At 36.4% G+C, this 20,887-nt stretch overlaps 12 protein-coding genes and 2 pseudogenes across 14 annotated transcripts, besides 9 other annotated features; 6 read left to right on the top strand and 8 right to left on the bottom strand.

The window, feature by feature from the left end:
- Window positions 1-3,881: part of a mobile genetic element that runs on past the window's edge.
- Window positions 70-749, bottom strand: TVAGG3_0686670 (annotated as a pseudogene). The gene has a single exon. A coding segment is annotated over exon 1 (680 nt).
- Window positions 962-1,574, bottom strand: TVAGG3_0686660 (annotated as a pseudogene). The gene has a single exon. A coding segment is annotated over exon 1 (613 nt).
- An 852-nt stretch (window positions 3,882-4,733) lies between the features above and the next one.
- Window positions 4,734-5,215, bottom strand: TVAGG3_0686640 (uncharacterized protein; the record flags this gene model as incomplete). Its single annotated transcript, XM_051242898.1, has 1 exon — window positions 4,734-5,215. A coding segment is annotated over one exon (482 nt), but the record flags the coding sequence as incomplete, so codon positions are not given.
- Window positions 5,216-5,251: 36 nt separating this feature from the next.
- TVAGG3_0686630 (His-Me finger endonucleases family) lies at window positions 5,252-5,836 on the bottom strand (the record flags this gene model as incomplete). The annotated part of the gene is made up of 1 exon (XM_051242897.1): window positions 5,252-5,836. One exon carries the CDS (start codon window positions 5,834-5,836, stop codon window positions 5,252-5,254), a length of 585 nt encoding a protein of 194 aa, XP_051089484.1.
- A 2,256-nt stretch (window positions 5,837-8,092) lies between these two features.
- Window positions 8,093-8,677, bottom strand: TVAGG3_0686620 (phage tail repeat-like family; the record flags this gene model as incomplete). Its single annotated transcript, XM_051242896.1, has 1 exon — window positions 8,093-8,677. The coding sequence occupies one exon, from the start codon at window positions 8,675-8,677 to the stop codon at window positions 8,093-8,095; it is 585 nt and encodes a 194-aa protein (XP_051089483.1).
- Window positions 8,678-8,696: 19 nt separating this feature from the next.
- Window positions 8,697-8,852, bottom strand: TVAGG3_0686610 (uncharacterized protein; the record flags this gene model as incomplete). Its single annotated transcript, XM_051242895.1, has 1 exon — window positions 8,697-8,852. The coding sequence occupies one exon, from the start codon at window positions 8,850-8,852 to the stop codon at window positions 8,697-8,699; it is 156 nt and encodes a 51-aa protein (XP_051089482.1).
- Window positions 8,853-8,871: 19 nt separating this feature from the next.
- Window positions 8,872-9,045, bottom strand: TVAGG3_0686600 (uncharacterized protein; the record flags this gene model as incomplete). Its single annotated transcript, XM_051242894.1, has 1 exon — window positions 8,872-9,045. The coding sequence occupies one exon, from the start codon at window positions 9,043-9,045 to the stop codon at window positions 8,872-8,874; it is 174 nt and encodes a 57-aa protein (XP_051089481.1).
- Window positions 9,046-9,555: 510 nt separating this feature from the next.
- Window positions 9,556-9,617: a mobile genetic element.
- Window positions 9,618-9,737: 120 nt separating this feature from the next.
- Window positions 9,738-9,846: a mobile genetic element.
- Window positions 9,847-9,987: 141 nt separating this feature from the next.
- Window positions 9,988-10,096: a mobile genetic element.
- A 141-nt stretch (window positions 10,097-10,237) lies between these two features.
- Window positions 10,238-10,346: a mobile genetic element.
- A 141-nt stretch (window positions 10,347-10,487) lies between these two features.
- Window positions 10,488-10,596: a mobile genetic element.
- Window positions 10,597-10,737: 141 nt separating this feature from the next.
- Window positions 10,738-10,846: a mobile genetic element.
- Window positions 10,847-11,259: 413 nt separating this feature from the next.
- Window positions 11,260-11,437: a mobile genetic element.
- Window positions 11,438-11,441: 4 nt separating this feature from the next.
- Window positions 11,442-20,887: part of a mobile genetic element that runs on past the window's edge.
- Window positions 12,806-13,081, top strand: TVAGG3_0686520 (uncharacterized protein; the record flags this gene model as incomplete). The annotated part of the gene is made up of 1 exon (XM_051242893.1): window positions 12,806-13,081. The coding sequence occupies one exon, from the start codon at window positions 12,806-12,808 to the stop codon at window positions 13,079-13,081; it is 276 nt and encodes a 91-aa protein (XP_051089480.1).
- Window positions 13,099-13,341, top strand: TVAGG3_0686510 (serine threonine-protein phosphatase family; the record flags this gene model as incomplete). Its single annotated transcript, XM_051242892.1, has 1 exon — window positions 13,099-13,341. One exon carries the CDS (start codon window positions 13,099-13,101, stop codon window positions 13,339-13,341), a length of 243 nt encoding a protein of 80 aa, XP_051089479.1.
- On the bottom strand, window positions 13,346-13,669 carry TVAGG3_0686500 (uncharacterized protein; the record flags this gene model as incomplete). Its single annotated transcript, XM_051242891.1, has 1 exon — window positions 13,346-13,669. The coding sequence occupies one exon, from the start codon at window positions 13,667-13,669 to the stop codon at window positions 13,346-13,348; it is 324 nt and encodes a 107-aa protein (XP_051089478.1).
- Window positions 14,266-15,427, top strand: TVAGG3_0686490 (phage tail repeat-like family; the record flags this gene model as incomplete). Its single annotated transcript, XM_051242890.1, has 1 exon — window positions 14,266-15,427. A coding segment is annotated over one exon (1,162 nt), but the record flags the coding sequence as incomplete, so codon positions are not given.
- TVAGG3_0686480 (phage tail repeat-like family) lies at window positions 17,283-17,648 on the top strand (the record flags this gene model as incomplete). The annotated part of the gene is made up of 1 exon (XM_051242889.1): window positions 17,283-17,648. A coding segment is annotated over one exon (366 nt), but the record flags the coding sequence as incomplete, so codon positions are not given.
- TVAGG3_0686470 (uncharacterized protein) lies at window positions 17,693-18,545 on the top strand (the record flags this gene model as incomplete). Its single annotated transcript, XM_051242888.1, has 1 exon — window positions 17,693-18,545. A coding segment is annotated over one exon (853 nt), but the record flags the coding sequence as incomplete, so codon positions are not given.
- TVAGG3_0686460 (uncharacterized protein) lies at window positions 19,897-20,746 on the top strand (the record flags this gene model as incomplete). The annotated part of the gene is made up of 1 exon (XM_051242887.1): window positions 19,897-20,746. A coding segment is annotated over one exon (850 nt), but the record flags the coding sequence as incomplete, so codon positions are not given.

Raw genomic sequence — 20,887 nt, 5'->3', positions numbered from 1 at the left:
CAAGACAATTTACCATCTAGAGCTACCTGAGCCATCTTTGGTGTCAAGCTTGAAAAATAAATGGTTCATTTACTCTTCCTCTTTGAAGTTGTCAAAATACTCTGTTATCTTTTCCTTCAGTAGCGGCAAATCTTCTTTGAATGTAAGTATTGTACAACCTTTCATATCATAGTGTGTTTGAGGTAACGTATCTTGAACTATCTGTTTAACATCTTCATTTGGTGTCATTGAAATCGGTAAGTTTTCGCGATAGAACCAATTTCTGTCAGATTTGTAAATCTTAGCAAGGTCGTAAAAGCTTTTGTTGTTCTTCTGACTAAATGCAACATAACCATATCTCTGTCTTCTTCATTTTCCATCTCTTCAGTGTAAATCATATACTTATAGTTCTTTTCCTTTCCTTTTGGTACCGAACGTGGTATTCTTTTCTGTATGTTTTTGTCTTTTGCTTCAAGCTTGTTCTCTAGCTCTTCACGTTCTTGTCTATGAATTTCGTCAAGAAGTCTGCAAATATACCAAGCATAACGAGGCGAAGCCCATTGTGCCACAGCATTTACAAGAAGTCTATGTACATACCAACCTCTCAAACCATTTGGCAAATTTTTACGATTTTCATAGAGTTTTGGCGACCCCGAAAAAAGTCGGTCTCGCTGTGCTTCGCTCAAAAGTTCTTGTGTGCTTTGGTTTTTGAACCAATCGTCTGTATGTTTGATATCTGGTGCAAAACATGCTGTCAAAATACTTTGCATTTGGTACATGTCATCTTTGACCGAACGAATGAGACGTAACTGTTTGTTAAACTGAACCCACTCGTATTCTTCACTTATGGCTTCATGAACGATAGCAGTTGTTTGTGTTCTCTGTTGTTGTCATATCTGTCTTTACATACAAAATAAAAAATAAAATAAAAATAAAATTAGCGTTATTTTCTATCTTGTATAAAAGACCAAAAATAAACGCTTTACATGTATTTTTCAGCAACTTCGTCAAATAATTTTATAGCTTTAGCTATCTCATCTACTTCAAACGTTTCTTTACCTCTCGTGGGAGCACCATACATTTTCTCAAACTTTTCAAGTAGTTCTGTTTCAGCAGCGCTCATATCGTTAACAAACGCAACCTTAACTCTATTGACTATACTGTCATATCTTTGAGTTATATTAAATGTTCTTCCTATCTTATATCTCTTTGTATTGAAGTCCTTCGGTTTCTGAACGATGTAAAGTAAGCCTTCACAGCAACGTTCCGTATCGAATGAACCATATGTTATGAAATTATATCCAACAACTGGGTCAATCCAGAACAAAACTACTGGTAAGACTTTTGTCTATAAGATATGCTCTTGTTCCATAGAATCTTACCGATATCATAAGCTCAGGATTTTTTGTCAAAATTTTCTGAGTAGAAGCATTTTTAACCCAGTCGTGTGCTTTCTTTCCTTCAGATAGTGTTAAAATGTCTGACAAAGAATATTTTTTGTATTTCTTTGAGTATCTTACGTTTAAATCACCAATTCTAACCACTTTGGTGTCATTGTCTATCTTTTTAACTGTTTCAAACTCAGTGTTTGTCATTTCCTGTTCTTACATACAAAATAAAAAAATAAAAAAAATAAAAACTAACGCTATTTTTTTATCTTGTATAAAAGATATGATTTCAGGGATTTTTTTGACGAAGTGCAAAAGTTCTCTTCGTCAAAAAAATACAGTTATATCATGAAATTTGGTCATTTTTTCGCGATTTTCATGTGTTTTAGGCGACCCCGGGAAAAGTCGGGGTCGCAATTTTTTCGATTTTCATAGAGTTTTGGCGACCCGGTTTTTTCCCTACTCGCATTTTTTTACGATTTTCATGAGTTTTAGGCGACTACGGTTTTTTCCCGTACTCGCAATTTTTTACGATTTTCATGAGTTTTAGGCGGCCAGGATTTTCCCCCTACTCGCAATTTTTCACGATTTGCATGAGTTTTTTTCACGATTTTCGTACGGAATCTCTATCCTCGGTTTTTCGAGGGTAGCATTTTTTCACGATTTTCATGAGTTTTTTTTCACGATTTTCGTACGGAATCTCGACCCGCGGTTTTCCACCGGTCGCAAATTCTTGCGATTTTCGTACGGAATCTCGTTCCTCGGTTTTCCGAGGGTCGCAAACATATGAGGAAATTCATGAAATTTGGTCATTTTTTTCAGCAAAAATATATTTTAGATCTAACCAGGTCCCTCGGTCCCTCGGTCAACTAACATTTTTTTGAAAATGGTGACAACATGACATTTTGACAACAGTCCAGGAAATAGACTTCTTCGTATATGTTTTGTTGAGACTTCTTCGTCAATGAGCGTAAATCAGACAAAAATGAGTTTTGTGTGTTTTCTACGGTGGAGCCAAAAATGGCTCGACCTCAAAACAAGCATTTCGTGAAGAATATACCAACCGCCGGAATTCCGGCGGTTGCTTTTTATACAAAACATTGACGATGAAGTCTCAACAAAACAAGCATTTTGTGAAGAATATACCACCCCGCGGAATTCCGGCGGTTGCTTTTTATACAAAACATATACGAAGAAGTCTCAACAAAACAAGCATTTCGTGAAGAATATACCAACCGCCGGAATTCCGGCGGTTGCTTTTTATACAAAACATATACGAAGAAGTCTCAACAAAACAAGCATTTTGTGAAGAATATACCACCCCGCGGAATTCCGGCAGGTGCTTTTTATACAAAACATTTACGAAGAAGTCTCAACAAAACAAGCATTTTGTGAAGAATATACCACCCGCCGGAATTCCGGCAGGTGCTTTTTATACAAAACATATACGAAGAAGTCTATTTCCTGTGTTGTTGTCAAAATGTCATGTTGTCACCATTTTCAAAAAGATGTTAGTTGACCGAGGGACCGAGGGACCGAGGGACCTGGTGAGATCTAAAATATATTTTTGCCGACAAAAATGAGTTTTGGTTGAAAAAACAGGTGGAACCAAAAATGGCTCGACCTCAAAACAAGCATTTTGTGAAGAATATACCAACCCGCGGAAAACAGCGGGTTGCTTTTTATACAAAACATTGACGTTCATGTTTGACAAAACAAGCATTTTGTGAAGAATATACCAACCGCCGGAATTCCGCGGGTTGCTTTTTATACAAAACATATACGAAGAAGTCTCAACAAAACAAGCATTTTGTGAAGAATATACCACCCGCCGGAATTCCGCGGGTTGCTTTTTATACAAAACATATACGAAGAAGTCTATCTCCTGTGTTGTTGTCTAAATGTCATGTTGTCACACTTTTTCAGAGAAGTTCGTTTAACCGAGGGACCGAGGGACCGAGGGACCTGGTGACACCTAAAAACCATCTACCCTAAAATATATTTTTGCCGAATTCAATAAAAAAAATGGTTCATTTACTCACAATATTTTTGTACAAAACGACCCCAAACTTTTAACCTCTCTTCTGCAGCTTCTAATGAAACTTTAGCGAGTTCATATTCTCTAAATTCTCTCTTTAAATCTTCTTGTTCCCATTGGTCTAGTTCGTATGGAGAGTCTCTATAACCAGAACATATCTCATGTTCATGTTCTATTTGTTTTTCATGCATTTTTCTAACTTCTTGTTCGAACAAAGGTTTAGCATTCTCTGCTGTATCTTCAAGTTCTTCTTCATCTAATTTCTCATGAACTTTCTTGTCTATGGAGTCCATAATTTTTCCAACTGCTATGCAATATTTTGGAGAAGCCCACATTGCTATATAGTTTACGAGTCTTGGGTCTACATACATTCCTCTAACCTGTTTGATTTCATCCGGAATTCCTGCATTAACATTGTATAAAAAGCACCCGCCGGAATTCCGCGGGGTGGTATATTCTTCACAAAATGCCTTAAAATACTCTTCCCAGGACTTATTTTCCAACAACCTTCTAAAGTCTTTCCTAAACTGCTGACACATATTTGTTACATTTATATAACCATCCTTGTCTCTACGTAAGACTTCAATACCGTTGTAAGTGCCTTTTGTGAATGTTTCGCCATTAGATTTGTTCGTGAACGTTTTTGCTTCGACTGTCATACTGTTCTTACAATAAAAATAAAAAAATATTTTTTGGTGGTACGTCGGACATTCGTTTGTGGCTTAACCGTCGGACATTCGTTTGTGGCTTAACCGTCGGACCACAACGATAAAAATCTCATTTTAACTCACTTTTTTCTATCTTAAGGAAATTCATGAAAATTCACCTGTTGAATTTTGTATAAAAAGCACCCCGCGGAATTCCGCGGGGTGGTATATTCTTCACAAAATGCTTGTTTTGAGGTCGAGCCACTTTTGGCTCCACCTCTTTTTTCAACCAAAACTCATTTTTCAATACTTTTTCAGCACTTTTCCGTAGTTGTATATGAAAGACAATTCGAGATAAAAGTCATAGTACAATGGTATTATATGCTGCACACCGTTTGTTGTGAACCAAACTTGAAAGTCAGAGAAACTGTTACTAGGTGGTTCGTAGAATTTAGAAGCAAAGTCATAAAAGTCCTTACCAATACAAAGAAAACTGTTGTTGCTTGAACTGAAACTTGCATGACACATGACATTTTGAGGGTCAAACACGTTTCTATAAACTGTCAAATCTGTTGGTGGAAGTACAAATTTAAATGGACCATCTGGTGGCAATGGTTCGTTCTGGTTTAGTAACCGAAGAAATTGTGCCCAAGAACGTTTGTCCACCCCCAATATAAAAACTCTGTATCTCTTGGAGGGTTAATTTCAATCTTTTGAAATGAAACTGTGGAGTTCATCTTGTCGTATTCTAGTTTTAGATAGTATGTTCCATTTAGTAAAGAGTGGTATTTTTCTTGAAATTCCCAGTAGTATTTGTTTATTTGAGTTTGAAAGTCATTTAGAGTTTTTTCAAGACTTTCGTCTGAACGAATTGTAAAGATTTTCATTTCATCAAATTTTTCTATTAGACCATCAGAGCCTTTATACTGACCGTGAAAATATACTGCGAACATAAACGCGTTAGTTCTATTTGAAAACAAAACTCTTCTAAATCCTATTGCCTTTGCATCTGAAGGACTTTGAAGCCAACGAATTGGATAGTCAAACCTGTAAGCTCCGGATGAAATTTCTTCATCTGAAATATTCCTACCAGCGTTTGTAAAGATATAGTCTAACGGTTTTGTATCTGCTACTTTTGTTCTTTGTTTTTCAACCTGAAGCATTTAATATATGTAAAAATATACTGTTTTAAAAACGTTTTAAAATGGTATGCCATATAGCTTCTTGAATTTGTTAAGAAGTATTTTAACGCGTTTTCCATCTGTATCTCTAGTGTTTACATAAGCATAGCCTTCCTTAGTAAAACATACTTGTAATTTCCTATAGTTTACGCCGGTATAAAAGTAGAAAGAGTCTTGTTCTTCGCTATAGTAGTAAAACTCAAACGTATGCTCGCCATAGTCTGTAATTTCAATTGTTTCATCTTCTAGTTCGTCGACAAATTCGAATACAATATCTCCAAATTTGCCTATGTTCTTACTGTTTTCAGAACGAGTGACCCAACGTAAGTTTTCAAGTCTATTGTCGTTTCTTATACGGTTTATATGGTCTACAAAAGGTAAATTGTTAGGGTTCGGTATAAAATGAGTTGCAATGACAACATGTTTAAGATAGCGTTTCCCACCCATCTTCATAGTAGCATATCCGTTATTTTGCTCCCATTCGCTTAAAACTCTTTTTGTCTTTTTGTTTCTGACTTCAAATGACTCACAACAGTGAATTTCATATTTCTCATCTAACAAACAAGTTTCCCAACGGTCTTCTCCAACAAACTCAGCGTACATTTCAAATAAAATAAAAAAATATTTTTTTGAAAAAATGTTTTATTTCATGCAATGTTTTATTTCATGCAATGTTTTATTTCATGCAATGTTTAACTATTTCACCATCTTCTTTAACACCCCAGTACTTCCTTTTCGATATTACATGAACTTCGGAAAATACCTTGTCTAGCTTAAAAAGGCCCATCTTTTCACCGACCATTCCCATTTCAATGAGTTTGTTGTACCCTTCTTCGTTCGTCATGAGTGCGTCGATGTTCTCATAGTATACCACAATTTTGGATTTGACATCGGAGAAAAATTTGTTGTAGTTGTCAAGGACTGCTTTTGCGAACTGAGGATAAGACCAATGTTCGACAATAGGTTTTACTGTGGTTACTAAGCCATTTTGACCTTGAGTAAATTCGTATTTCAAAACAAAAGGAGAAAACCTTTCAACAAAGTTGTCGACCTTCTCATAGTGTTTACTCTTCATCTTTTGAGGTTTCTTAATGGAATACCCCCATGTCGAATTCATAAGCAATTTGAGTGTCATTGCAAGTTTGGGGTTTGAAGCTTTCCTAATATCATACATTTGTTGTATGACTTTTCCAACTGTATAGTTCCTTCCCGGGAACTCACCTTTTTCGTTTGGAATTCCAGTCGGAATATATTGGACGAACCTCATGTACGCAGCGTTAAGGTCGACATAGTATATCTTTTCATATGAGTCGAACTTGTCGCATCCAATCGGCCCAGTTCGTGGAAATTCAAGTGAGTCTCTTATCTTTTGAGAAACTTCTCCTGTTATCTCATAAACATCGTCAAAGCAACCTGTTTCATATAAAACCTTCTGACCTAACTCTGATGCTCTCCAATACAATTTGACGTCGATTGGATGTCTCAATGGAAGTTTGTTTATAGCATCTTGAAGTTCTTGCAACCTCATTGGAAGTTCTTCTGGTTCAGGTTGGTATCCGAACAATCCAACTCCTTTTGGAGCTGTGTACTTCTTTTGTGCTAGAACTTTGTCTGGAACAACTTTTGGTCTTACTAACAATGAAAAGTTTGTTTCGTCTTTTGGTACAAAAGTTTCTGTCAGCTTGTCATCTGGAATTGGTTCCAACAAGCCTTTCTCGAAAAGAATGTTAACAGCTCTGACAATGTTGCACTTACCTTTTCCGAACAATGGGTTTGTAAGACTTTCGTTCAACATGAAGTGGTTGTGGACAAGTACAATCTTCAACCATGGCAATTTGAAGTCAACAACATAGTCGTCATGTGAAGAACCTTTCTCAGTCGGAATGTTGACTCGGATATTGACATTTGCCAACGGTGCAATTTTTGTCAATTGACCTCTAAGAATGTACCTTGTCTTCACACATGACTCAAGATACTTCATTTTCTCATCTGTAACAAGACCAGAGTTCCTGAGACATGTAAGAATACAAGGTTCATTGACAATTGTTTCAATTGAATTGTAAATTCCATACCTTGTCAAGTCAATGTCAGACTTATTTCTGAACGGGAAATACCCAGCATGTTGTCTGACTGCTTGAGGGTTAGGTTGATACCATTCGAACTTCACGCTTGCAATTCCTTCAATTGCATTCAAAATATCTGAGTCGGAGTCAAACATTTGTTCTCTCTTTGTAGTCTTGAAAGCGTCAAGAAGTTGTGCGGCTGTTGTGACATTGCCATGTGCATAGTATATGTGACCATCTAAATCTGTTACGGTTAGTCTGAGATTGTATCCTTTCTTATTTCCGTCTTGAATTGCAGCAAGTACTCCCATGAAGCCTTCTTTGTTCTTTCCATCGTCAAAGTTTACTGTAAAGGTTCGACCAGATGTAATTTTACTTCTAACTTCACGATACTTCTCATATGCATATCTTGTTCTTTCCATGGGAGCATGTGTGTCTTCACCCTTCCCTTTTTTCCTTCTCAAAGGATGCAATTGTTCGTCATGTTTCCAGTAGAATCTGGCAAAGCCGTCGTGTCCTTCAACTTGAGGTTCATTAACATTGAAAGGCATGTCCATAAGACGTTCTTCTTCTAACCTCTCTAGTCTGTTTGGATAATTTGCACGTGCTGTTTCTAAGTCCATTTCGTAGGTCAGACCAGCCAGTTTGTCATAGACTTTTATGGGTCTTCCCTTCCTATATTTAAACTTCTTCGAAACTCTCCAGCCATATCTTTGCAACTCTGCTTTTATTCTAGCAGACTTTCTATCCATTCTATACGGGGGCATTTTTATAAAAATAAAAATATGTTTTTTCTTTACTTAACATAACCACCGGCTACCATAAGTCTTTGACGCCAACCCATACCAGCTAATGAAGGTTGACTTGGTTTAGTTTCAATACTAACCTTTGGTTTTGGTTTATCTTCAGTTTTTGGCTTCCCTTCTTCTATTGGTTTTTCGTCACTTTTCGGTTCTGCTGACTTTACCTCACTTGCTGGTTCAGTTGTGTCGTCAACATCTTCATAAATATCATATGCCATCTGTTTCTGTTTTCCTTTCAACTTTTTGTGTTTGTTGTAAAGTTTAGAATATTTCGACTCTAAGTCAATGAGATGTTCTATAATGAACTGTTGGTCAGTGAAGTAAACTTTTCCATCTGTTGTCTCGAAAGCTCCTTCAGACTTCAATATTTTATTTGTGAGAGTCTGTTTCTTTTTTGAGATACTTGCCGTTCCATTTTTATGAAAAGTGACTTTGTAGTTAGAGTTTGTATTTCCAGACCTGGCACTTTCTATTATTGAATTTTTCTCTTCATCTGTAAGTTCTTTGACAGGTTTTGACAATGGTTCTGAACTTTTTGTTTGTGGTGTCAAATCTACCGTTTCAACTTCTTCGGTCATTTCATCTCAGTAAAAAATTTTAGTTTGGTTTGTTTTCAACTGGTTGTTTAGGTTTTTTAAGTCGGTCTAAAACTTCCTGAGGTATAGGAAGAACTTGACAAACACGTGGTTGTGTAACTGCTGGAAGCCGACAAATCCATCTTGAGCCCATTTGTCTCAATGCTGTATTGTTCATTTCATCTCAGTAAAAAACTTTACATTCCCCACGTTTGAGGTGGTTGCGGTTGGTTGTTGTTTACCCACTGTTGTGCATGGTTATATCCTCTGTTAAAGAATCTTTCACCTTGGTCCATATAGTGGCCTGCTTGGTTATAGTAGTCATTTGCTTTGTTATAGTAGTTTCCTGCTTGTCTTCCTACATTGTCCATCCATCCTTGAACTTTTCCTCTTGTTTCAGGATTTGGAATAAGATTTGCTGCATCTCGTGCTACATCCCAACCTTTCTGTACAGTTTGTATAATAGGTTGTGCTTTCTCTTTCAGTATACCTAATGTACTCAAAATCTTCCTTCCAATTCCAAATGCACCTCTGGCTAGTGTTCCCACTGCGGGTAAAAATCTAGATGCGACTCCTGCTAATGCGCCAAATAAACCCATTTCTTATGGGTTAAAAATGACGAATTCAAACAAGGACCCGTATGTTTCTAAAGCAACAAAGAAAGCACTCATGGTAAAAATCTTTAGTTCAACACCAAATGCTTGGTTTATGGATATCTTGGAAAACATTCCGAGGTATAGAGAAGATGGACCACCATACTGGTTAATATTTGTCGGTCAAAACACAAGATACTGTGAAGCCATACCATTACAGTCCAAAAATATTTTAGATGTGAAAACTGCTTTGACAATATTCGTTGACAAATACGAAACAATAAGAATTGTTATATACGAAAACGATAAAAACAGTTTGACAGAAAAGTGACAACTTTACGTGTCAAAAATATAAAAAGTGATATTTTATTCATCATTATCTTCTTCATAATTTATTTCATATTCTTCGTCTTACCAACAAAAGATGGGAATGTGAACAATTGCGGGCAATTTTTAGCCATTTTGGCTTGGAACTAGAGCCTGCGAGGTACATGGATAGTATCAGTACCTCACAGGCTCTAGTTCTCTATATGGCGCCGAGAAATTTTGGTGAAATGTGGTCGCATTTCACCAAAATTTTTTCGGCGCCATAGGATGAATTGGAGGGTGAGAGATATTATTTCATACAATACTACTCTCACCCTCCAATTCCCAGCCAAAATGGCTAAAAATTGCCCGCAATGTGAACAATTGCGGGCAATTTTTAGCCATTTTGGCTTGGAACTAGAGCCTGCGAGGTACATGGATAGTATCAGTACCTCACAGGCTCTAGTTCTCTATATGGCGCCGAGAAATTTTGGTGAAATGTGGTCGCATTTCACCAAAATTTTTTCGGCGCCATAGGATGAATTGGAGGGTGAGAGATATTATTTCATACAATACTACTCTCACCCTCCAATTCCCAGCCAAAATGGCTAAAAATTGCCCGCAATGTGAACAATTGCGGGCAATTTTTAGCCATTTTGGCTTGGAACTAGAGCCTGCGAGGTACATGGATAGTATCAGTACCTCACAGGCTCTAGTTCTCTATATGGCGCCGAGAAATTTTGGTGAAATGTGGTCGCATTTCACCAAAATTTTTTCGGCGCCATAGGATGAATTGGAGGGTGAGAGATATTATTTCATACAATACTACTCTCACCCTCCAATTCCCAGCCAAAATGGCTAAAAATTGCCCGCAATGTGAACAATTGCGGGCAATTTTTAGCCATTTTGGCTTGGAACTAGAGCCTGCGAGGTACATGGATAGTATCAGTACCTCACAGGCTCTAGTTCTCTATATGGCGCCGAGAAATTTTGGTGAAATGTGGTCGCATTTCACCAAAATTTTTTCGGCGCCATAGGATGAATTGGAGGGTGAGAGATATTATTTCATACAATACTACTCTCACCCTCCAATTCCCAGCCAAAATGGCTAAAAATTGCCCGCAATGTGAACAATTGCGGGCAATTTTTAGCCATTTTGGCTTGGAACTAGAGCCTGCGAGGTACATGGATAGTATCAGTACCTCACAGGCTCTAGTTCTCTATATGGCGCCGAGAAATTTTGGTGAAATGTGGTCGCATTTCACCAAAATTTTTTCGGCGCCATAGGATGAATTGGAGGGTGAGAGATATTATTTCATACAATACTACTCTCACCCTCCAATTCCCAGCCAAAATGGCTAAAAATTGCCCGCAATGTGAACAATTGCGGGCAATTTTTAGCCATTTTGGCTTGGAACTAGAGCTTGCGAGTACATGGATAGTATCAGTACCTCACAGGCTCTAGTTCTCTATATGGCGCCGAGAAATTTTGGTGAAATGTGGTCGCATTTCACCAAAATTTTTTCGGCGCCATAGGATGAATTGGAGGGTGAGAGATATTATTTCATACAATACTACTCTCACCCTCAATTTTAATTACTTAAACTCATTCTATTTTTTTGACATGTAAATGTCACTTTTACTGAGATCTGACACAATGTCAGATCTCTTTTTTTCGTATATAAGAGAATTACCGAAAAAGTGACAAAACATCAAAAACAGGGAGGGGGTCTCAATTTTTATTACTTATATTATTTTACAATATTTATATAAATACTCTTTATAATATATTTTACTATAAAATTATACCTCAAATTCAAATATTTAAAATATTATTTACATAATTATCTCAAAATTATATTTTAAAAAAAAAAAAAAAAAAAAAAAAAAAAAAAAAAGGTAGTGGGGCTTCCAGGCACTTCGTGCCCTCTAGCCCCGAAGATGTTTAGTATAAATGAAGTTCTTATATACGGGTCTTCCAGGAGCTTTTCACAAATTATATATGTTTTCATGTTTTGTCAAGACTTCTTCGTAAAATCAGACAAAAATAATGTTTAGGGTAGAAGGTTAGATATAACCTCTTTTCTAACCTCTTTTCTACCCTCTTGAATTTTCAAGACTTCTTCGTACATGTTTTGTCACTTTTCTGTCACTTTTCAGGAAAAAAACATTTTTATTATATATATAAAATGAATTTTACAAAACCACCGTTACCCTTCTTTGGAAATAAGAGTAGATGTAAAGATATTCTATTGAGAGAACTTAAGAAACTACCGAATGGTCTAACATTTGTAGACTTGTTCGGTGGAAGTTTCTATATATCTCATTTGTGCCATACAATATTTCCTGACTCAAAGATTATATGCAATGACTTCGACAACTATATGAACCGTCTCAAACATATACCAGACACAAACAAAATATTGAAAGAGTTAAAAGAAAAGATACCTATAGGTAAGATGGAACGTATACCATTAGATAAGAAAAATACTGTCAGAGAGGTTTTGAAAAAGGCAGAGTATATTGACTGGGATAGTATATCTGCTAGACTATTATATAGTGGTGCTATAGAGTTCATGACATTGAAACACTTATGTCAAAAGTTTTATATCTTAACTATACAAATGTTTTCAAAGAGAACATAGAAAAATATATTGAGGGTATAGAGTTTGTGAGATGTCATTGGACAGAGTTGTATGAAAAATATAAAGACAAGGAAAATGTTTTCTTTATAGTGGACCCGCCGTTCTATAACACATGGGATTTTCAATACCAAGTAGACTGGACTTTGAGAGACTCTTTAGAAACTTTAGACGTTTTACATAACTGTCCATGCTTTTACTTTACATCCGATAAAAGTGGTTTGGAAAGTGTCATGAGATGGTTAGAGGACATACATGACTATGAGTTTAGATACGATAAGATAGAATATGAGAGAGGTCCTATAAACTGGAGAAAGTGTCATAACAAAGAAATTTTACTAGTAAGTAAATGTGGTTTGAAATAGGACTACTTGTTTTAGGTTTTTTCCATTGTGTCATTTACTTATTTGACGTGGCAGAAAGATATAGAGAATATGAAGATGAACCAATGCCTGCAAATGTTCAGCATATGTACTCGTAAGAGATATTTTTATCTAATATTAAATGGACGCACAGAACTTAGCGAATGCACAGCAACCTGGACAACCAAACCCAGAGAATATTCCAAATGAAGTTAGAATAAAACTGCAATGGCAAACTATGGTCAAGTGCCAACAGATGTACAAATGCAAACTGCCATGTCAAATGACGCTGCGTTAGGTTTGCCACCATGGTATGCAAATATGAGATGGAAAGAGTTTTATACAAACCCTGAAGTGGGATATAAACAACTTTATGCAGATGACGCGAACACAGGAGTTGACCCAGAATATGTTTTCTACCAGAGGAGAAACAGAATGTATGAGCTCCAGTTAAAGAATGCTATGGAACTCAACAGGAAACGTAAGAGACTAGGCGGACATTAGATTTTACATATAGTAAAATGGGTTTCTTCAGTAGTATTGGAAACTTCTTTCGAAATGTTGGAAGAGGTATATGGAATGGAATAAAAACCGTAGGAAGAGGAATTTGGAACGGAGTCAAAAATATTGGTAAAAGAGTAGGTCAGTTCGTTGGTATTATACCTAAAGACCCTGAACCAGAAGAACAAGCTCCTGTTATACAACAGCCTGAACCTGCACCACAGTCTAGTTGGCAACCAAATCCAACACCTCAACCGTATTAAAAAATTATATTTTTACCGTTCGATAGTAGTTGTATATGAAACTAAGTTCTAAGTAAAACGCATGGTATAATGGAATTATTCTTTTTCTTCCATCTGTAGTAAACCATACTTGAAAGTCTGAAATACTTCCACTTGGTGGTTCGTATAACTTTGTAGGTTTTTCGTAAAAGTCATTTGCCAAGCATAAGAAAGAGTTTTGGGCGCCAGAAAATGAAGCATGAACAATAATAGCAGCTGGGTCGAAAACATCTTTAAATAAATATGGTTCATCTCTTGCATATCGACTGTAAATATTTGCTAAAGGAAGTTTGACTTTCTGATTTAACATTCTTTGCAAATAATACCATGACATTGCAGTGAATTCTGTATATATTTGTTCGTCTTTCTTTGGATTGTCTTCGTAGATTTGAAATGACACTTGTGAATTTTGTTTGTCATATACAATTCTCACATAAAGTGTGCTCTCGGTATTTGCATATTCATCAGCATATTTTGCATAACATGAATTTATTTTATCTTCTATATTTTTTAACGCAGTCTGTAGAGAAGATGAAAGGTCAACTTGTATTAGCTCAATTTCTTCCACATTTTTCGTTTCCCTTCAGATATATAATCTATATGAAACCTTACAATAAATGGAAAACTTTTATCTTCTACAGACACAAACTTCATTCTACGAAAGCCAATAGCTTTTGTGACAGATGGGTCTCTTAGCCATCTTAATGGGTAGTCAAAACGATAGCCTTCATGCTTTACGGTCTCTGTCTCAAACTTTTGACCGACATTAGTAAAAAGTTCATCTAATGGTTTAGTTGTAGCAACTCTTGAATTTTCTTTTTCTATTGGAAGCATATTTTATCTAGAATAAAAATGTCAAATGAAACAGCGTCTATGAGAGAAATACAACACAACCGACAACTCATTATGCAAGCTCTAAATAAGAACACAACAAACTTTTCAAACTATTCTAAGATATCTGAGTCATTGAAAGAAGGAAACCTAAAACTGACATTAAACCCAATGACAGATGAGTTTCTGTTTCAAGACAATAAGAACCATACTGTCTGTGTAAATCCAACAAAAGGAACTTTAAACGAGAAGCCTATAGATGAACTTCTTTTGAAGGCAGATATTGACAACAAAGCTGACAAAGAGTATGTCATTGAAAAAGTTCAAGAAGAACATGACAGAGCAGATGCAACATATGCAACAAAAGAGGATGTTGAAAAGAAAGCTGACAAAGAGTATGTTGACGATGAGTTAGCATATCTGGCTAGTGGGTTAGTGAAGAAGGCAGATAAGGAATATGTGGATGAAAAAGATGAAAAAATTATAGAAAGGGTTGAATGGTACCATGAAAGGACAACAAAGATTTTAAAAACTAAAGCTGATACAGGATGGGTTTCAGGATGTTTAGACCTTAAAGCCGACAAAGAAACTGTAGATATGTTGGCACAAACGGTTTCAAGTCATACCAGAGGTTTAATGGAAGATGGACAACAGTTGAAAGAGCTTGAGAAAGGTGTTACAGAGTTAAGGAATACAAAAGCAGACTCGACATGGATAGCTGGATATGTAGATGCAACAAAAGAGTATATTTTCGCATGGACAGAAGGAACATACCCACAAAAATATCATAGACATAGCATCTCTGACGTAAATGAACTTGAAGAAAAGTTATATAAAAAAGCAGACAAAACAGAGCTTCAAACATTAAAGACAGAAATACTTCAAACATTATATCCTATAGGCTCTATTTATACGTCAATGAACTCTACCAGACCAGAAGTAGTACTTGGTTTTGGAACTTGGACTCAAATAGTCGACAGGTTTTTGTATTGTGCAAACTCTTCAAAGGAAACAGGTGGAAGTAAAACGATTTCAGGTGAAAATTTACCTGCACACAGTCACTACATAGATTTAAGTACATCTCAAGCAGGTTGGCATAAGCATAGATATTGGGATTGGTCAGGAATGACAAAAGGTAAAGGATATGATGTTAAAGACGAGGTTAAGTTTGCTATAAATTGTTACTGGGATGACACTCAGGGAGATGGAAACCATACACATCGCGTTTCGGGATATACGCAAACAACGGGACAAAGTAAAGACTACATGCCACCTTACATGACAGTTTACGCATGGTATAGAAATGCTTAGTCGTCATTTTCAACTTCTTTAGCATATTCGTCAGGAGTTGTCTTATATTTGTTAGGAACTGTCTTTGAAAGTATACCACCTTGAACTTTGACAAGTTTGAAACGAGGTCTGACAATAGTAGTTTATCTTCTGCTTGCAGTCTGTACATTTTGCCATGTTTGCCTAAAACTTCATAATATTCTCTTGATACTTTCTTCTATTTTTACGAACACGAATGTGAGTACCTGTCGAGTTCCCATTGTTGTCATAGTCAATAGTATTTTCATATGGGTCGCGTTTAGGTATTTCTATTTTTACTTTGTCACCTTTGAAGTTTGAAGCCTGGCATTCTTTCTTGTTTGTCTCTTTTGACTAAAACTATTAAATATATAGTCTTTCTCTAAGTCGGGGTTGTTTTTCATTTCTTCGGGGAGTGGTTTCCCAAACCTTTTTGTTTACGGCTATTGTAAATATTTAAAAACTTGTCTCATCTTTGCCATGGAGAAGTGTCTATACTTGTCGTCATATGACATTTCATTTGCTTCACCACCTTGTGGTTGATTTAAATCTCTTAAGATTTTTATACAACTGTCAATGACACCAAGAGCAGAATGGTTTGGTCGACAATGAAATATTGGTTTACATTTTTTGAACGCAGATAGTTTTTAATATCGTCTGATTTGAAAGAACTTTCACAGTCAGATGTCAGTTTTGTTGGATGGTATTTGTCAACGAATATTGTCAAAGCAGTTTTTCACATCTAAAATATTTTTGGACCATAATGGTATGGCTTCACAGTATCTTGTGTTTTGACCAACAAATATTAGCCAGTATGGTGGTCCTCTTCTCTATACCTCGGAATGTTTTCCAAGATATCCATAAACCAAGCATTTGGTGTTGAACTAAAGATTTTTACCATGAGTGCTTTCTTTGTCGCTTTAGAAACATAGGGTCCTTGTTTGGATTCGTCATTTTTTACCCTATATAGAAATGGGTTTATTTGGCGCATTAGCAGGAGTTGCATCCAGATTTTTGCCCGCAGTTGGAACAATAGCTAGAGGTGTATTTGGAGTTGGAAGAAGATTTTGAGTACATTAGGTATACTTAAAGAGAAAGCACAACCTATTATACAAACTGTACAGAAAGGTTGGGATGTAGCACGAGATGCAGCAAATCTTATTCCAAATCCTGAAACAAGAGGAAAAGTTCAAGGATGGAGGACAATGTAGGAAGACAAGCAGGAAACTACTATAACAAAGCAAATGACTACTATAACCAAGCAGGGCACTACATGGACCAAGGTGAAAGATTCTTTAACAGAGGATATAACCATGCACAACAGTGGTAAACAACAACCAACCTCAACCGCCTCAAACGTGGAATGTAAATTTTTTTACTGAGATGAAATGAACAATACAGCATTGAGACAAATGGGCTCAAGATGGATTTGTCGGCTTCCAGCAGTTACACAACCACGTGTTTGTCAAGTCCTCCCTATACCTCAGGAAGTTTTAGACCGACTTTAAAAAACCTAAACAACCAGTTGAAAACAAACCAAACTAAAATTTTTTACTGAGATGAAATGACCGAAGAAGTTGAAACGGTAGATTTGACACCACAAACAAAAAAGTTCAGAACCATTGTCAAAACCTGTCAAAGAACTTACAGATGAAGAGAAAAATTCAATAATAGAAAGTGCCAGGTCTGGAAATACAAACCCTAACTATAAAGTCACTTTTCATAGAAATGGAACGGCTAGTATCTCAAAAAAGAAACAGACTCTCACAAATAAAATATTGAAGTCTGAAGGAGCTTTCGAGACAACAGATGGAAAAGTTTACTTCACTGACCAACAGTTCATTATAGAACATCTCATTGACTTAGAGTCGAAATATTCTAAACTTTACAACAAACACAAAAAGTTGAAAGGAAAACAAAAACAAATGGCATATGATATTTATGAAGATGTTGACGACACAACCATACCTGCAAGTGAGGTAAAGTCAGAGGAACCGAAAAGTGACGAAAAACCGATAGAAGAAGGGAAGCCACAAACTGAAGAAAAACCAAAACCAAAGGTTAGTTTCCAAACTAAACCAAGTCAACCTTCATTAGCTGGTATGGGTTGGCGTCAAAGACTTATGGTATCAGGCGGTTACGTAAAGTAAAGAAAAAACATTTTTTTATTTTTATAAAAATGCCCCCATATAGAATGGATAGAAAATCTGCTAGAATAAAAGCAGAGTTAGAAAGATATGGTTGGAAAGTTTCGAAGAATTTTAAATATAGGAAGGGAAGACCCATAAAAGTCTATGACAAACTGGCTGGTCTGACCTATGAGATGGACTTAAAAACAGCGCGAACCAACTATCCAAACAGACTTGAGAGGTTAGAAGAAGAACGTCTTATGAACTTGCCTTTCAATGTTAGTGAGCCGCAGGTTGAAGGACAAGACGGCTTTGCCAGATTCTACTGGAAACATAACGAACAGTTGCATCCCTTGAGAAGGAAAAAAGGAAAAGGTGAAGACGCACATGCTCCCATGGAAAGAACAAGATATGCATATGAAAAGTACCGTGAAGTTAGAAGTCAAATTACATCTGGTCGAACCTTTACAGTAAACTTTGACGAAGGAAAGAACAAAGAAGGCTTCATGGGTGTACTTGCTGCCATACAAGATGGAAATAAGAAAGGATACAATCTCAGACTAACCGTAAAAGATTTGGATGGTCATATTTACTATGCACATGGCAATGTCACAACAGCCGCACAACTTCTTGACGCTTTCAAGACTACAAAGAGAGAACAAATGTTTGACTCCGACTCAGACATTTTGAATGCAATTGAAGGAATTGTAAGCGTGAAGTTCGAATGGTACCAACCTAACCCTCAAGCAGTCAGACAACATGCTGGATACTTCCCGTTCATAAATAAGTCTGACATTGACTTGACAAGGTATGGAATTTACAATTCAATTGAAACAATTGTCAATGAACCTTGTATTCTTACATGTCTCAGGAACTCTGGTCTTGTTACAGATGAGAAGATGAAGTATCTTGAGTCATGTGTGAAAACAAGGTACATGCTCAGAGGTCAATTGTCAAAAATTGCACCGTTGGCAAATGTGAATATCCGAGTCAACATTCCGACTGAGAAAGGTTCTTCACATGACGACTATGTTGTTGACAAAGACTTACCATGGTTGAAGATTGTAATTTTCCACAACCACTTCATGTTGAACGAAAGTCTTATGTTCGGAAAAGGCAAGTGCAACATTGTCAGAGCTGTTAACATTCTTTTCGAGAAAGGTTTGTTGGAACCAATTCCAGATGACAAGCTGACAGAAACTTTTGTACCAAAAGACGAAACAAACTTTTCATTGTTAGCAAGACCAAAAGTTGTTCCAGACAAAGTTCTAGTACAAAAGAAGTACACAATTCCAAAAGGAGTTGGATTGTTCGGATACCAACCTGAACCAGAAGAACTTCCAATGAGGTTGCAAGAACTTCAAGATGCTATAAACAAACTTCCATTGAGGCATCCAATCGACGTCAAATTGTATTGGAGAGCATCTGAGTTAGGTCAGAAGGTTTTATATGAAACAGGTTGCTTCGACGATGTTTATGAGATAACAGGAGAAGTTTCTCAGAAGATAAGAGACTCGCTTGAATTTCCACAAACTGGACCGATTGGTTGCGACAAGTTTGACTCATATGAAAAGATATACTATGTCGACCTTAACGCTGCGTACATGAGGTTTGTCCAATATATTCCAACTGGAATTCCAAACGAAGACGGTGAGTTCCCAGGAAGGAACTATACAGTTGGAAAAGTCATACAACAACTGTATGATATTAGGAAAGCTTCAAACCCCAAACTTGCAATGACATTAAAATTGCTTATGAATTCGACATGGGGGTATTCCATAAAGAAACCTCAAGAGATGAAGAGTAAACATTATGAGAAGGTCGACAACTTTGTTGAAAGGTTTTCTCCTTTTGTTTTGAAATACGAATTTACCGAAGGTGAAAGTGGCTTAGTAACCACATTAAAACCTATTGTCGAACATTGGTCTTACCCTCAGTTCGCAAAAGCAGTCCTTGACAACTACAACAAATTCTTCTCCGAAGTCAAATCCAAAGTGAAGGTTTACTATGAGAACATCGACGCACTCATGACGAACGAAGAAGGATACAACAAACTCATTGAAATGGGTTTAGTTGGTGAGAAGATGGGCTGTTTTAAGCTAGATAAGGTATTTTCCGAAGTTCATGTCCTCTCCAAGCGAAAGTACTGGGCTGTTAAAGAAGATGGTGAAATAGTTAAACATTGCATGAAGTTAAACATTGCATGAAGTAAAAAATTGCATACCATTTTAAAACATTTTTTAAAACAGTATATTTTTACATATATTAAATGTTTCAGGTTGAAAAACAAAGAACAAAAGTAGCAGATACAAAACCGTTAGACTATATCTTCACAAATGCCGGTAGGACTATATCAGATGAAGAAATTTCATCCCGTTCATACAGGTTTGACTATCCAATTCGCTGGCTTCAAAGTCCTTCAGATGCAAAGGCAATAGGATTTAGAAGAGTTTTGTTTTCAAATAGAACTAACGCTTTTATGTTTGCAGTATATTTTCATGGGCAGTATGAAGGTTCTGATGGTCTAATAGACAAATTTGACGAAATGAGAATCTTTACAGTTCGTTCAGACGAAAGTCTTGAGAAAACTCTAAATGACTTTCAAACTCAAATAAACAAATACTACTGGGAATTTCAAGAAAAATACGACTCTTTACTAAATGGAACATACTATCTGAAACTAGAATATGACAAGATGAACTCCACAGTTTCATTTCAAAGGATTGAAATTAACCCTCGAAGAAGTACACAGTTTTTATTTTGGGAAGTAGACAAACGTTCTTGGGCGCAATTTCTTCGGTTACTAAACCAGAACGAACCATTACCACCTGACGGTCCGTTTAAATTTATACGCCCACCAACAGATTTGACAGTTTATAAAAACGTGTTTGACCCTCAAAATGTTATATGTCATGCAAGTTTCAGTTCAAGCAACAATAGTTTTCTATGTATTGGTAAGGACTTTTATGACTTTGCTTCTAAATTCTACGAACCACCTAGTAACAGTTTCTCTGACTTTCAAGTTTGGTTTACAACAAACGGTGTGCAGCATATTATACCATTGTACTACGACTTTTATCTCGAATTGTCTTTCATATACAACTACGGAAAAGTGCTGAAAAAGCACTGAAAAATATATTTTAGGGTAGAAGGGTATATCTACCCCGTTTTCTACCCTCATTTCTACCCGTTGAATTTTCATGAATTTCCTTAAGACAGAAAAAAATATATTTTAGGTGTCACCAGGTCACTCGGTCAAC

The sequence above is a fragment of the Trichomonas vaginalis genome, chromosome III (genome assembly GCF_026262505.1).
Source record: "Trichomonas vaginalis G3 chromosome III, whole genome shotgun sequence".
In the NCBI taxonomy this organism is placed as follows: Eukaryota; Parabasalia; order Trichomonadida; family Trichomonadidae; genus Trichomonas; species Trichomonas vaginalis.
The sequence above is the reverse complement of the archived record's forward strand: the minus strand, read 5'-3'. Positions and strand labels throughout refer to the sequence as shown.